The sequence below is a fragment of the Mus caroli genome, unplaced genomic scaffold (genome assembly GCF_978045245.1).
Source record: "Mus caroli unplaced genomic scaffold, Mus_caroli_1 scaffold_15, whole genome shotgun sequence".
Lineage (NCBI taxonomy): Eukaryota > Metazoa > Chordata > Mammalia > Rodentia > Muridae > Mus > Mus caroli.
The window spans coordinates 98,608,613-98,620,842 of record NW_028227270.1 but is presented as its reverse complement, the minus strand read 5'-3'; the positions used below and the strand labels follow the sequence as shown (position 1 = coordinate 98,620,842).

At 39.2% G+C, this 12,230-nt stretch overlaps 1 protein-coding gene across 2 annotated transcripts; it reads left to right on the top strand.

The window, feature by feature from the left end:
• Nucleotides 1-4,884: 4,884 nt before the first annotated feature.
• LOC110288697 (vomeronasal type-1 receptor 4-like) lies at nt 4,885-9,454 on the top strand. 2 transcript variants are annotated; one of them, XM_085830788.1, is made up of 2 exons: nt 4,885-4,907; nt 7,132-8,600. In XM_085830788.1, the coding sequence occupies exon 2, from the start codon at nt 7,373-7,375 to the stop codon at nt 8,309-8,311; it is 939 nt and encodes a 312-aa protein (XP_085686914.1). In that variant the 5' UTR covers nt 4,885-4,907; nt 7,132-7,372; the 3' UTR covers nt 8,312-8,600. The 2 variants fall into 2 exon arrangements, with proteins under 2 accessions (XP_085686914.1, XP_085686913.1); XM_085830787.1 differs by lacking the exon at nt 4,885-4,907 and adding an exon at nt 9,217-9,454 and having other exon boundaries at nt 5,576-8,338.
• Nucleotides 9,455-12,230: the final 2,776 nt, after the last annotated feature.

Here is a 12,230-nt window from a genome sequence, read left to right as displayed (position 1 = left end):
ATTGGGAAGAGAGGGCCCCTGGCCTTGCAAACTTTATATACCCCAGTACAAGGGAAACATCAGGGTCAAGAAGTGGGAGTGGGTAGGTAGGGGAGCAGGGGTGGGCGGAGGAAGGTATAGGGCACTTTCGGGATAGCATTTGAAACGTAAATGAAATAAATACCTAATAAAAAATTGGAAAAAAAGAAAGAAATGTTCAAATTCCTTAATGATCAGAGAAATGCAAATCAAAACAACCCTGAGATTCCACCTTACACCAATCAGAATGACTAAGAGCAAAACTACAGGTGACAACACATGTTGGAGAGGATGTGGAGAAAGAGGACCACTCCTCCATTGCTGGTGGGATTGCAAACTGGTACAACCACTCTGGAAATTAATCTGGAGTTTCCTCAAAAAATTGTAAATAGATCTACCTGAAGACCCAGCTATACCACTATTGGAAATATACCCCAAAAATGCCCTACCATGCCACAGAAGCTGGAAACAACCCAGATGTTCCACAACAGAAGAATGAATACAGAAAATGTGGTTTATTTACACAATGGAATACTACTCAGCTATCAGGAATAAAGGAGGACATCATGAGTTTTGCAGGCAAATGGATGGAACTAGAAAATATCATCCTGAGTGAGGTAACTCAGATCCCAAAGGACATGCACGGTATGTACTCACTAATAAGTGGATATTAGCTAGAAAAAAAAGTACAGAATACACAAGATACAATCCACTGAACTCAAAAGGTCAACAAGCTGAAGGGCCTAAGTGAGGATGTATCAGTCCCACTTGGGACAGAAAAGAAGCAAAGAAGGGTGGGAGGGAGTCACCTAGGATGGAAAGAGGGTAGGAAGGGGGGAGAGGGGAACATGATCTAGTATTGGATGGGTGAAAAGGACTCAACCCCAGAGGGCCAGCAGAAAAATGTAAACAGGCAACCTTGGGAGGTAGGAAATTGTGGGGACCCTCCAGAATGTACCAGAGACTGGAAAGTGAGAGACTCAAAGGGAGGCACCCTGGAGGAAATACCCTACAATGGGGAGAGGGAACTTGTACAGCCTAGCCTTCAGCAGAAAGACAGGGCATCAAGTAAAGGATGGAGTTGCTATCACAGAGTCAAAACTCTGACTCATAATTGTTCCTGTATGAAAGAACTGCAGTGATGTAAATGGAGAGGATCCTGAGGAATAGAAGGTCCAGTGACAGGCCCAAAGTGGGATCCAGCTCAAGGGGAGACCCCAAGTCCTGACACAATTACTGAGGCTATGGAGTGCTCACAAAAAGGGACCTAGCATCACCACACTCAGGAAGACCCAACAAGCAGCTGAACGAGTCAGATGCATATATTTACAATCAACCAATGGATAGATAGAAGCTGCTGACCCCTGTGGTTGAATTAGGGAAAAGCTGGAAGAAGCTGAGGAAGATGGCAACCCTGTAGGAGGACCAGCAGTCTCAAGTAACCTGGACCTCTGAGATCTCTCAGACACTGGATCACCAACCAAGCAGTATACACCAGCTAATATGAGGCCCCCAACACATATACAGCAGAGGATTCCTGGGTCTGGGTTCAGACAGAGATGAAGCACCTAACCCACAAGAGACTGGAGGCTCCAGGGAGTTTAGAGGTGTGATGGGGTGTTGGGGGTGGGGATATCCTGGTGAACAGAGTAGGGTGGGGAGAAGGTATGGGTTGTGCAACAGTTGGAGGATGGACTGGGAGGGGAAGAAAATCTGGAGTGTAAAAAAAGAGAACAACAATAATAAAGTGAAAATGGAAGCTAAAAAAAAAAATCCTCAGATTCCTATCAAAATTCCAACACAATTCTTTACAGACCTTTATGGGGAAAAAAATGAACAAACAAGAAAACCTCAGAATAGCTAAAACAATTCTGAACAATAGAAGAACGTCTGGAGGGAGTTTAGATAAAATTTAATGGAATCAAATTGAAGACCCTAAAATTTACCAATACACCTATGGACACTTAATTTTTGGCAAGAAAACAAACCTATACAATAGAAAAAAAGAAAGCATCTTTGACAAATGGTGCTGGTATAACTGGATGTCTGCATATAGTAGAAGGCAAATAGATCCATATTTATCATGCTGCACAAAACTCAGGTCCAAGTGGATCAAAGACCTCAACATAAAACTAGATACACTGAACCTGATAGAAGAGAAATTGGGAAATAGCCTTGAATTCACTGGCACAGGAAGTAACATCCTGAATAAAACACCAATAGCCCAGGTACTAAAATCAATAATTAATAAATGAGATCTCATGAAACTGAAAAGCTACTGTAATGCAAAGGACACAGTCAATCAAAGCAGAAGCTTATAGATTGGGAAAAGAATTTTACCACCTCCACATCCAATAGAAGACTAATATCCAAAATATATAAGGAACTTAAAACCTTAGATATCATAAAGCCAAATAATACAATTTTAAATGGTGTATAGATTTAAACATAAAAGTCTCAATAGGGAAAATTCAAAAGGTGGAGAAACACTTAAGGAAAGGTTAGACATCCTTAACCATCAGGTAAAGGCAAATTGAAAATCCTAGTAAGATATTCCATCTTATTCTCATCAGACTAGATCAATAAAACAGGAGACAGCTCATGATGGCAAGAATCTCTAGCAAGGGGAACTGTCCTTCATTGCTGGTGAAAGTGCAAGCTTGCACATTCACTAAGAAAATCAATATGTCATTTCCTCAGAAACTGTTCCTCAGAATCAATCTACCTCAAGACCTAGTTATACCACTCTTGAGCGTATACTCAAAGGGTGCTCCACCACACCACAAGGACACTTGATCAACCATGTTCACTGTGGCTTTATTCATAATAGCCAGAAGCTGGAAACAACACAGATATCTCTCAACAGGAAAATGGGGAAAAATCTGTGGGAGTATTTACTCAGCTATTAATAAAAATGAGAATGAAAGTTGCAATTGAGTTTAACTTTAAAAAAATCATGCTGAGTGAGGTAACTCAGATCCAGAAAGATAAATCTGCTACACATTCGCTTACAAGTGAATATTTGCCTTTAAATAAATGACAACCAAGCTACAACCTGTAGATTCAGAGAGGCTAGGAAAAGAGGAAGGGCCTGGGAAGGACACAGGATCTACCTGGGTGGACCAAATAGGTTAAATCTGGGAAGGGGTGCTGAAGAAATTACTCAGAGGTTAAGAGCACTGGCTGTTCTTCCAGAGGTCCCAACTTCAATTCTCAGCAAACACATGATTGCCCATACCCATCTATTATGAGTTCTGGTATCTCTTTCTGGCATGCAGGCATACATTCAGGCAGAACACTATACAAAACAAATAAATAAATCTTTTTAATAATTAGATTTTATGGATGTGCTGGGAGCATGAAGAATAGATATTATGGATGAACAGGCACAGGAACAGGTAAATCAGACTGAAGAAGAAATGAGGTGGAGTGAGAAAGTGTGGAAAGCGATGGATAGAATTCCGGAGTACTTGGGTTGTAAAGTGGACCCCCCCCTTTTGTAGCCAAGTGAGTCTTCTTCTTCTTCTTTTTTTTTTTTTTTCTTATTTGTTTTTTTGAGACAGGGTTTCTCTGTGTAGTCCTGGCTGTCCTGGAACTCACTCTGTAGACCAGGCTGGCCTCAAACTCAGAAATTTGCCTGCCTCTGCCTCCCAAGAGCTGGGATTAATGGCGAGTACCACCATTGCCTGGCTCAGGTGAGTCTTTTAGTGGTCGGATTAGGCTGCTTTCAGTTGATGTGTTTGACAAATGTGTCCCACAAAAATGCACAAAGAACAAAGGCTGTTGCTAAGGCAAATGGTTGTCCTCTGAAAAGTGACATCAGTGCCCTGTTGCCAAGGACAATGTGCATAACTCATTGAACACAATTGACATTGAGGTGGTGCCTGTATTGGAACCTTAACTCCACACTCTAAACTCTTTGGTATAAGAAGATACTCTTGCAGGCTTCAGAAATAAGAAAAATGGACATCAACCCAGCCAGAAAGCCTTTGACCTACAAACTTTCCTGCCTTAAAAATATACCAGGGCAAAGATGACACAGAACTTATAGGAATAGCCAATACAATATATAGATTTACTTACTGTCCCACTCCACAAGAATGAACACAACACTGTGTGAGAAAGAACCAGAGACCAATAGCACACAGACCTAGGGTAAAAGCAAACACTACTGACACTACTGTTCTTTTTTTTTTTTTTTTTTTAAGTATCAGTAAAATGACTCCTAATGATATTCTTCTATAACCATACATCAATGTGGTATTTAGGCATCATCAGAGAGGTTTCCTACAGCAGCAGAGAGAAACAGATGCAGAGACACACTATTACATTAGGCAGATAGGGAGTTTATCTGGGAAGTCTACATCAAACGCCTACTCACAGAGATGAGGGAATCTTTTGGAAGAGGAATCAGAAAGATTGTAAGACCCAGAAAGAATGGAGGACACCAATGGAAGAAGACCCTCTGAATGAATCAACTAAGCAAGGTACATATGAGCTCACAGAGACTCAAGCAGCAAGCACAGTGTCTAAATGAGTATAAGGAGGCTCTATGGAGATGTGGGAAACTCACTACACAGAAACTTGGTTAGTTGTTCATTTTCTCACCTCACACCCTTCCTCTCAAAATAATTAAACCCTAATGAAGCTGGAAATATCTTCTGAGCAAAACAGATGCTGTAACTGTATAAGACAGGGTAGCTGTACTTCAGGGACTAAGGCCCTGCAGTGGCCTTTCTTCCCCCTGATGCTGTGACAACATGAAACATGAAGTCTGCAGTATCTGGCAGCAGCCAAGATCCCCACAGATACAGACAGTACAAATATGACCAGGCAATTGTCACCTTCCCAGAGCTGCTTCAGAGACTGTCTTCACCAGAGAGGTCCAGGTGAGTATGTGGAGAGATGTTAGATGTTAGATGCCTTCATCTGTGCCTTGGAGAGCTTCATTAAAGTGGAAGTCTCTCTCTGATTAAGCCAGGAAGTAGTTGAGAGGCTCTGTGAGCCTTGAGCCTTCCACTCTCTTTCTGACCCTGATAAAGCTGGTTCATGAGTTCAGAAAGATCGAAGGAGACAAATTCCTGGAGATACAGAAATGGGACAGATATGATGATGACTATTGCTGTGCATCCTCATGAGAGAGTGCTGGGTGGATCGTTGAGTAATGTTTCCTTGTTTTTTCTTAAAAGAATCAGTAAGATAGAGAAGATTTTCAGATGTCTATTATATATTTGAGAGAGTAATGAAACACTCCATGAACATCAGCACTAGATAGACACGGGCAAAACAATTGGTTTTCAATGGTTTACAGAGTTAGACTGTGTCTCCAAAATAATAAGATAAAAAATTACAAATATAATTATATACAAATATGATTATATTACAAATATAATTACAAATATATAGTTTGCCAGCACTGTGACTCCAACATAGTCACTGCTGTTTGTAATGTTTGTACGTTTCACTTCTGATACATTTCCCACTTTTCAAGTATTGACACTTGTTTTCTTTTACAATAGCATTATAATTCCTCGGATGAAGTTTTTCCTTCTGGATTTATCCTTATAGTCTCTTGATTCTATCACCTAATATTATAAATATTTATCTCAACTTCAGTCATTGTATGCCTGGTGCATGTGGATAACTATAAACCACAAAGTGTAGCAGTTATCAAGACCATCTTGAGAAGTCTTGCTGCAAGGTTCCAGGTTATAAACTAGTACATCCTGAAACAGCTCACCTTAAATTTACCCCAGTGATAACTGCCAAAGGGCTACAATCATTTGTGGTTTGTTTGATTGTTTTCTGGCTTGCTTTAAGAAAAATCAGGATGAATGGATATAATCTATCTCAAGGTTTTAGAGCTTTAACCTATCATGGGAATATCCATCCATCTAAACATAAGTCCCTCCTGTTTTTTAAAATTAATTTCCTTTACCATTCCCAAATAATGGAGGAGAGGAGTCACTTCTCTGTCCTGCAATAGTCTATTTCAATAGAAATGAATGACTTATTAGAAGTACCAGCAGGAAGGAAAGCAGGGAACAAAGGCACTCCAAGTCCTCAGAACACAAAAACCTATGGAGCCACTGAAGCATCTTGATTCCTTTCATTCTAGAAATGGTGCCCAAAGCTTACTAAAAATATCTGAGATATGAAAATGGAGCTCCACAACCTGAACAATAACATCCTGCTGAGGTCTAAGTTCTAAAATCAGCTCAGACGGATACAGAACAAAGCAGCCTGCCTAACAAACAGGTTGGAAAAGAAACAAGAAGAGTAGCATGCTGTAAAGCAAACTGAAATATCTGCTGCTCACATGGCAAATGTTGCCATGAACTCTTAGATGAGAGAGTCCCTGCTCACAACTGTATACCTCAACCTACTGTGGTTATTCAGCCATATTGAGACCTCATAACTCATAAATGGCACTCATCAATTGGAATCAGATAACACTTCATTAATCTCCTCTCCCATCCCTCTCATCAATATGAAGCATCCCAGGGTTCTACAGGGCACTGTCCATGGCTACAACATGGTGGTTACATGAATTTTTCACTCAGGCTTTTAAGAACATCTTCCCATGATTCAGATTTTAATGTGGGACTTTACACAATTTGACATGACACTAAGGACTACTTTTCAAAAGTATCTAGTAAACATTCATACAGAGTGAAATCAATCAATGATCAATATAAAAAACCTAACATATTAAGATATAGAAATTGAAGTTATAAACCTTTGAATTCAAATGCCATTCTAGAAATTGTTGACTCTTCAAGATGCAGATAAGAAAGGAATATTGAACAAAGGAGGAGAGATGTTGCAGGTTTTGACTAGAAGGGTTTCTCAGGGTCTGTGTGTGTTGTGAGGAAGGTAGTCAGATTCAGCATGAGTCTCAGGCTTTGGGAAATGGGTGAGAAAATATGTTCAAAAAGATTTCAACATATATACAGGTGCTGGAATTCAATTCAACAACGCACAGAGGTAACAAAGATAATGCATACTTTTTACAAATGAATACATAAAAAAACATGAACACAGATGAAAAGAAACTTGAAGAAGTCAATGTTTCTAGAGGAAAGCTCAAAAATAATCTCCTTTAAATCTTAGCTTTGAATACCAGTTAACAATATCTTCTATGAGACCATGCAAAATATCCCACAGACCACAGGATAAAAGAGAAGTTTCAGAGACCTAAGCTGCAATATTACCTGTGTCTATGACTGCTTTTTGAACTCAAGAAAATGTTACTGTGCAAATTTGCTGTTCATACACATGTCTAGCATTAAGGAGGCTTTCTTCATAATGTGTTTGCATCTTGTATACAAGTTTTTCACCTCGGAAGGAAGACATGGTTTTGAAGTACATTGAGGAAATTATTTTCCCCTCCATGACAGTGCTTGGCACTCTGGGGAACATGTCTGTTTCTGTGAATTTTATGTTCAGTTGGTGGGGAAGCCCTGAGAAGAAGCCCATATACCTTATTCTCATCCACTTGGCCTTTACAAACATCATACTCCTTCTTACAAAAGGATTGCCCAAGGCAATAGAAACTTTTGGTATTAGAAATTTTCTAGATGACATAGCCTGCAAGATCATTGTTTACCTGGGGAGAGTGGCCCGGGGCCTCTCCCTCTGCACCAGCAGTTTCCTCACTGTGGTCCAGGCCATCAACATCAGTCCCAGAGCATCTGGGTGGAGGAGGTTCAGGCCAAAGTCTACATGGCACATCCTTCCATTCTTGCTTTTCTTTTGGATACTCAATGGTTTAATAAGTATGAACCTAATCCATTCTATCATAAGTACAGGTATGAATATATCACAGCATAAGAATAGTGACAACTATTGCTATTTTATGCAAGAAAGTCAGGAAATAAAATGGATTGTTCTCCCTCTCATGGTCCTGAGAGATGCAGTGTTTCAGGGCGCCATGGGAGGTGCCAGTGGCTACATGGTATTTCTTCTCCACAAGCACCACCAGCAAGTCCTCTACCTTCAGAACTCCAAGCTTCTCTACAGAACTCCCCCTGAGCTGAGAGCTGCTCAAAGTGTCCTCCTTCTGATGCTCTGTTTTGTTTTCTTCTACTGGACAGATTGTGCCTTTTCTTTAATTTCAAGTCTCTCTTCAAGGGACAATGCATTGATTGTAAATACTCTAGAATTTCTGAGCCTTGGCTATGCAACTTTTAGCCCCTTTGTGTTGATTCACAGGGATGGGCTTCTGGTTGATTTTTGGCATACTCAGATGGAGAAATTGAGAAAATGTCACTCTCATTTATTTGTCCAATAGGTGTCAGAAGATGTCAGAAGACTGTGGGTAAGATGAAATCCCAAAGCACCTTGTGCATGTAATTATTCTCAAACACTCTTTCTGGTGACTCACAGCCTTGAACTGAAAGAAAGACCTTAACAAATTACACTGATATAGACATCTCATTCTCTATTTGCCACTCTTGGAAGGATATTTAAAACTTTTCTATGTTTAAACTAAGGATTCTCTGCTTAATTTCTTAAATTTGATCCATGCAATAAGACAGTAGAATGATTCTCATAATCCAAAGAATACATTCTTAAAAATATTTTTTTTGTTTTTACTGTATATAATTATTTATTTTTTAAAATTAAGTCAAATAAATTATTTGAGGAATTTGATTCCTTTGCTGTCCATCCAGGTCACCAGAAGATTTGAGGATTTCTTCAATTTATTTTAGGGACCCTTCAAGTTATCTTTAAACCATTTTAGGGTAGGGTTCACTTGTGTCATCCAAACATCTCTTAGAGTCTTCTCATATCCATTCCTAGAGAACAACACATGACTTTTAAAAAGGCTATCGTTTCAGTTATAAAAACTGCCAAGTTACTATGATTTACCATCTGCAGCCAGTTCTGTCAGAGTTAATGTTAGTTCATGAAAATATTTCTTGATGTAATGATTTAACATGAAATTGATGGATTTTTAAAAGAATGTTTATGTCCTAATTACAAAAATTTCTCAGTCACATCTGACTAGACAGTTGGGTGCTTCATGGCTCTACTTTACAGTAGAATGAATAAGTATTAATATTTTGCTTGGCTGCACTTTACACAAAATATTTAAGTAAATAATATGTATTATTTTGTGCTATAGTCAATTAAATAGCATGATTATATATCTTTTTATTTATGTATATGTATATTTGTTAATGTATATCACAGGTATTTGTACAGGTGCACACATAGGTCTGAAGAGAACTTTAGGTCCCAAGGAGCTAGAGTGACCAGCTATCATGAGTCCTATCATGTGGGTGTTGAGTGAGGAAACAGAGTTCTCTGCAAGAGGATCATGTCTTTCCACCATCCTTTCAGCTCCTTGTCTTTCTGACGTAAATGAGACTTGTGTGTAGGTTACATCCATTGCTCATGTTATCCTCACAGTTCTTATGTTAAACCTTTTTCTAAGTATCTGAAATAAAGAACCAAACCAATAAAGCATCTTCTAAGTCAATCTTTGTCATTTGACTGAAAAGGACATGATATAAAAACATGGAGAAGGTGTGAATAAAGATGTGTTTAATCTGAGTGATGGAGTGGTTGTTCAACATTGAGAATAGACAGAGGACGTGAGAGATGACTCAGAGAGTAAAATCACCTGCTGACACCTAGACAGCCTGATCTATCTCTGAAGGAAAAAACTGACTCCTACATGCTGTCATCTGACATCCACATGCATGCTCACACACACACACACACACACACACACACACACATGAACACCCATGGGAACATACAAAATTAACTTTACATTTCATTTTACAAATTAAAAAAACAGTAGACAGAAGATGTAAAATCATTGATTCAGTATGAACAAGGATGACCTGGACTCTGAGTGGCACACAGAGTTGATATTTTTAATTTCTCTGTAAATTTAGAGTAGATTGGAAAACAATAAAATAGAATCTTGGTCAGAACATAATTTAAAATTTTAATACATGATAAAATAGTAACAATTCTGAATATGCATCAGAGAGTGAAGGCCACTTGGTAATGGAATTAAACTGTACCCTTCAGATACCTCCCCAGAGATTTGGCAATTGTATTAAACATCACCTCACATTTCATTTCTTCATGCTGGATGCATTGTGTGTCACTAGCTTTGAGCTGTGGGGCATTATGGTAAATATAATAACTCAGCTTCTCGTAGACAAATACCAGAAGGCTTATTCCTAATGTGTTTTCCTGAATTGAATGAGTATTTTAACTACTCCTAAGATTCTATTAGAGAACAATTCCTTGATAATATATATTCATGAGTTTGAGACCACAGGATATGCAGAGATGTCTAGAGATGGACATCAGGTAGAATTTCATCATGCACACTTGGAGACACAGACATTGAGAAATGTCTCCTTCATTTACATTGTTAACAATACATTTGAAAGAACTCTGAGTTCTGTGTGAAACAAAATCTCATCCCAGTATCATAATCAGATGATTTTCACTTTGAGCAGACCTAACATTCAGTCACTTAGAGTGACATGGACACCTCAATCTCCATTCTGTCTCATATGGAGTGATTTAATAAAGAAGTTGATATTGCATCTAGAATAATATGAAAGTTCAAAAAGATCAAGGGATTACACAAAGAAAATAAGAATTCAAAGTATATTCATCTGCAGGTGATATGTTTTTATGCATAAAAGACCTTATACCTCTACCAGAAAGCATCTATAACTGATAAACACATTTATTAAAGTAGTAGGATTAAAAAAAATTAACACACAAAATATTAGTCTAACAGGGAAACAGTACCTTTTACAATAGACTAAAAAGTATCTTGTGATAACTCTAATTATGGTAAAGATTTGGTTCTTTCCCTTCTTTTTTTTTTATTAGATATTTTCCTCAATTACATTTCCAATGCTATCCAAAAAGTCCCCAATACACTCCCCCCCAGTCCCCCACCCCCCACCCCCACCCCTTCGCCGTGGCATTCCCCTGTACTGGGGCATATAAAGTTGGCAAGTCCAATGGGCCTCTCTTTCCAGTGATGGCCGACTAGGCCATCTTTTGATACAAATGCAGCTAGAGTCAAGAGCTCTGGGGTACTGGTTAGTTCATAATAATGTTCCACCTATGGGGTTGCAGTTCCCTTTAGCTCCTTGGGTACTTTCTCTAGCTCCTCCATTGGGGGCCCTGTGATCCATCCAATAGCTGACTGTGAGCATCCACTTCTGTGTTTGCTAGGCCCCGGCATTGTCTCACAAGAGACAGCTATATCTGGGTCCTTTCAGCAAAATCTTGCTAGTGTATGCAGTAGTGTCAGAGTTTGGAAGCTGGTTATGGGATGGATCCCTGGATATGGCAGTCTTTAGATGGTCCATCCTTTCTTCACAGCTCCAAACTTTATCTCTGTAACTCTTTCCATGGGTGTTTTGCTCCCAATTCCAAGAAGGGGCACAGTGTCCACACTTTGATCTTCGTTCTTCTTGAGTTTCATGCGTTTAACAAATTGTATCTTATATCTTGGGTATCCTAAGTTTTTGGACTAATATCCACTTATCAGTGAGTACATATTGTGTGAGTTCCTTTGTGAATATGTTACCTCACTCAGGATGATGCCCTCCAGATCCATCCATTTGCCTAGGAATTTCATAAATTCATTCCTTTTAATAGCTGAATAGTACTCCATTGTGTAAATGTACCACATTTTCTGTATCCATTCCTCTGTTGAGGGGCATCTGGGTTCTTTCCAGCTTCTGGCTATTATAAATAAGGCTGCTATGAACATAGTGGAGCATGTGTCCTTCTTACCGGTTGGAACATCTTCTGGATATATGCCCAGGAGAGGTATTGCTGGATCCTCTGGTAGTATTATGTCCAATTTTCTGAGGAACCGCCAAACTGATTTCCAGAGTGGTTGTACCAGCTTGCAATCCCCCCAAAAATGAAGGAGTGTTCCTCTTTCTCCACATCCTCGCCAGCATCTGCTGTCACCTGAATTTTTGATCTTAGCCATTCTGACTGGTGTGAGGTGGAATCTCAGGGTTGTTTTGAGTTGCATTTCCCTGATGATTAAGGATGTTGAACATTTTTTCAGGTGCTTCTCTGCCATTCGGTATTCCTCAGTTGAGAATTTTTTGTTCAGTTCTGAGCCCCGTTTTTTAACGGGTTTATTTGATTTTCTGGAGTCCACCTTCATGAGTTCTTTATATATATTGGATATTAGTCCC

Bases quoted from the DNA above. Each gene is read 5' to 3' on its own strand.
- LOC110288697 (XM_085830787.1), top strand. From the start codon at position 7,373: ATGGTTTTGAAGTACATTGAGGAAATTATTTTCCCCTCCATGACAGTG.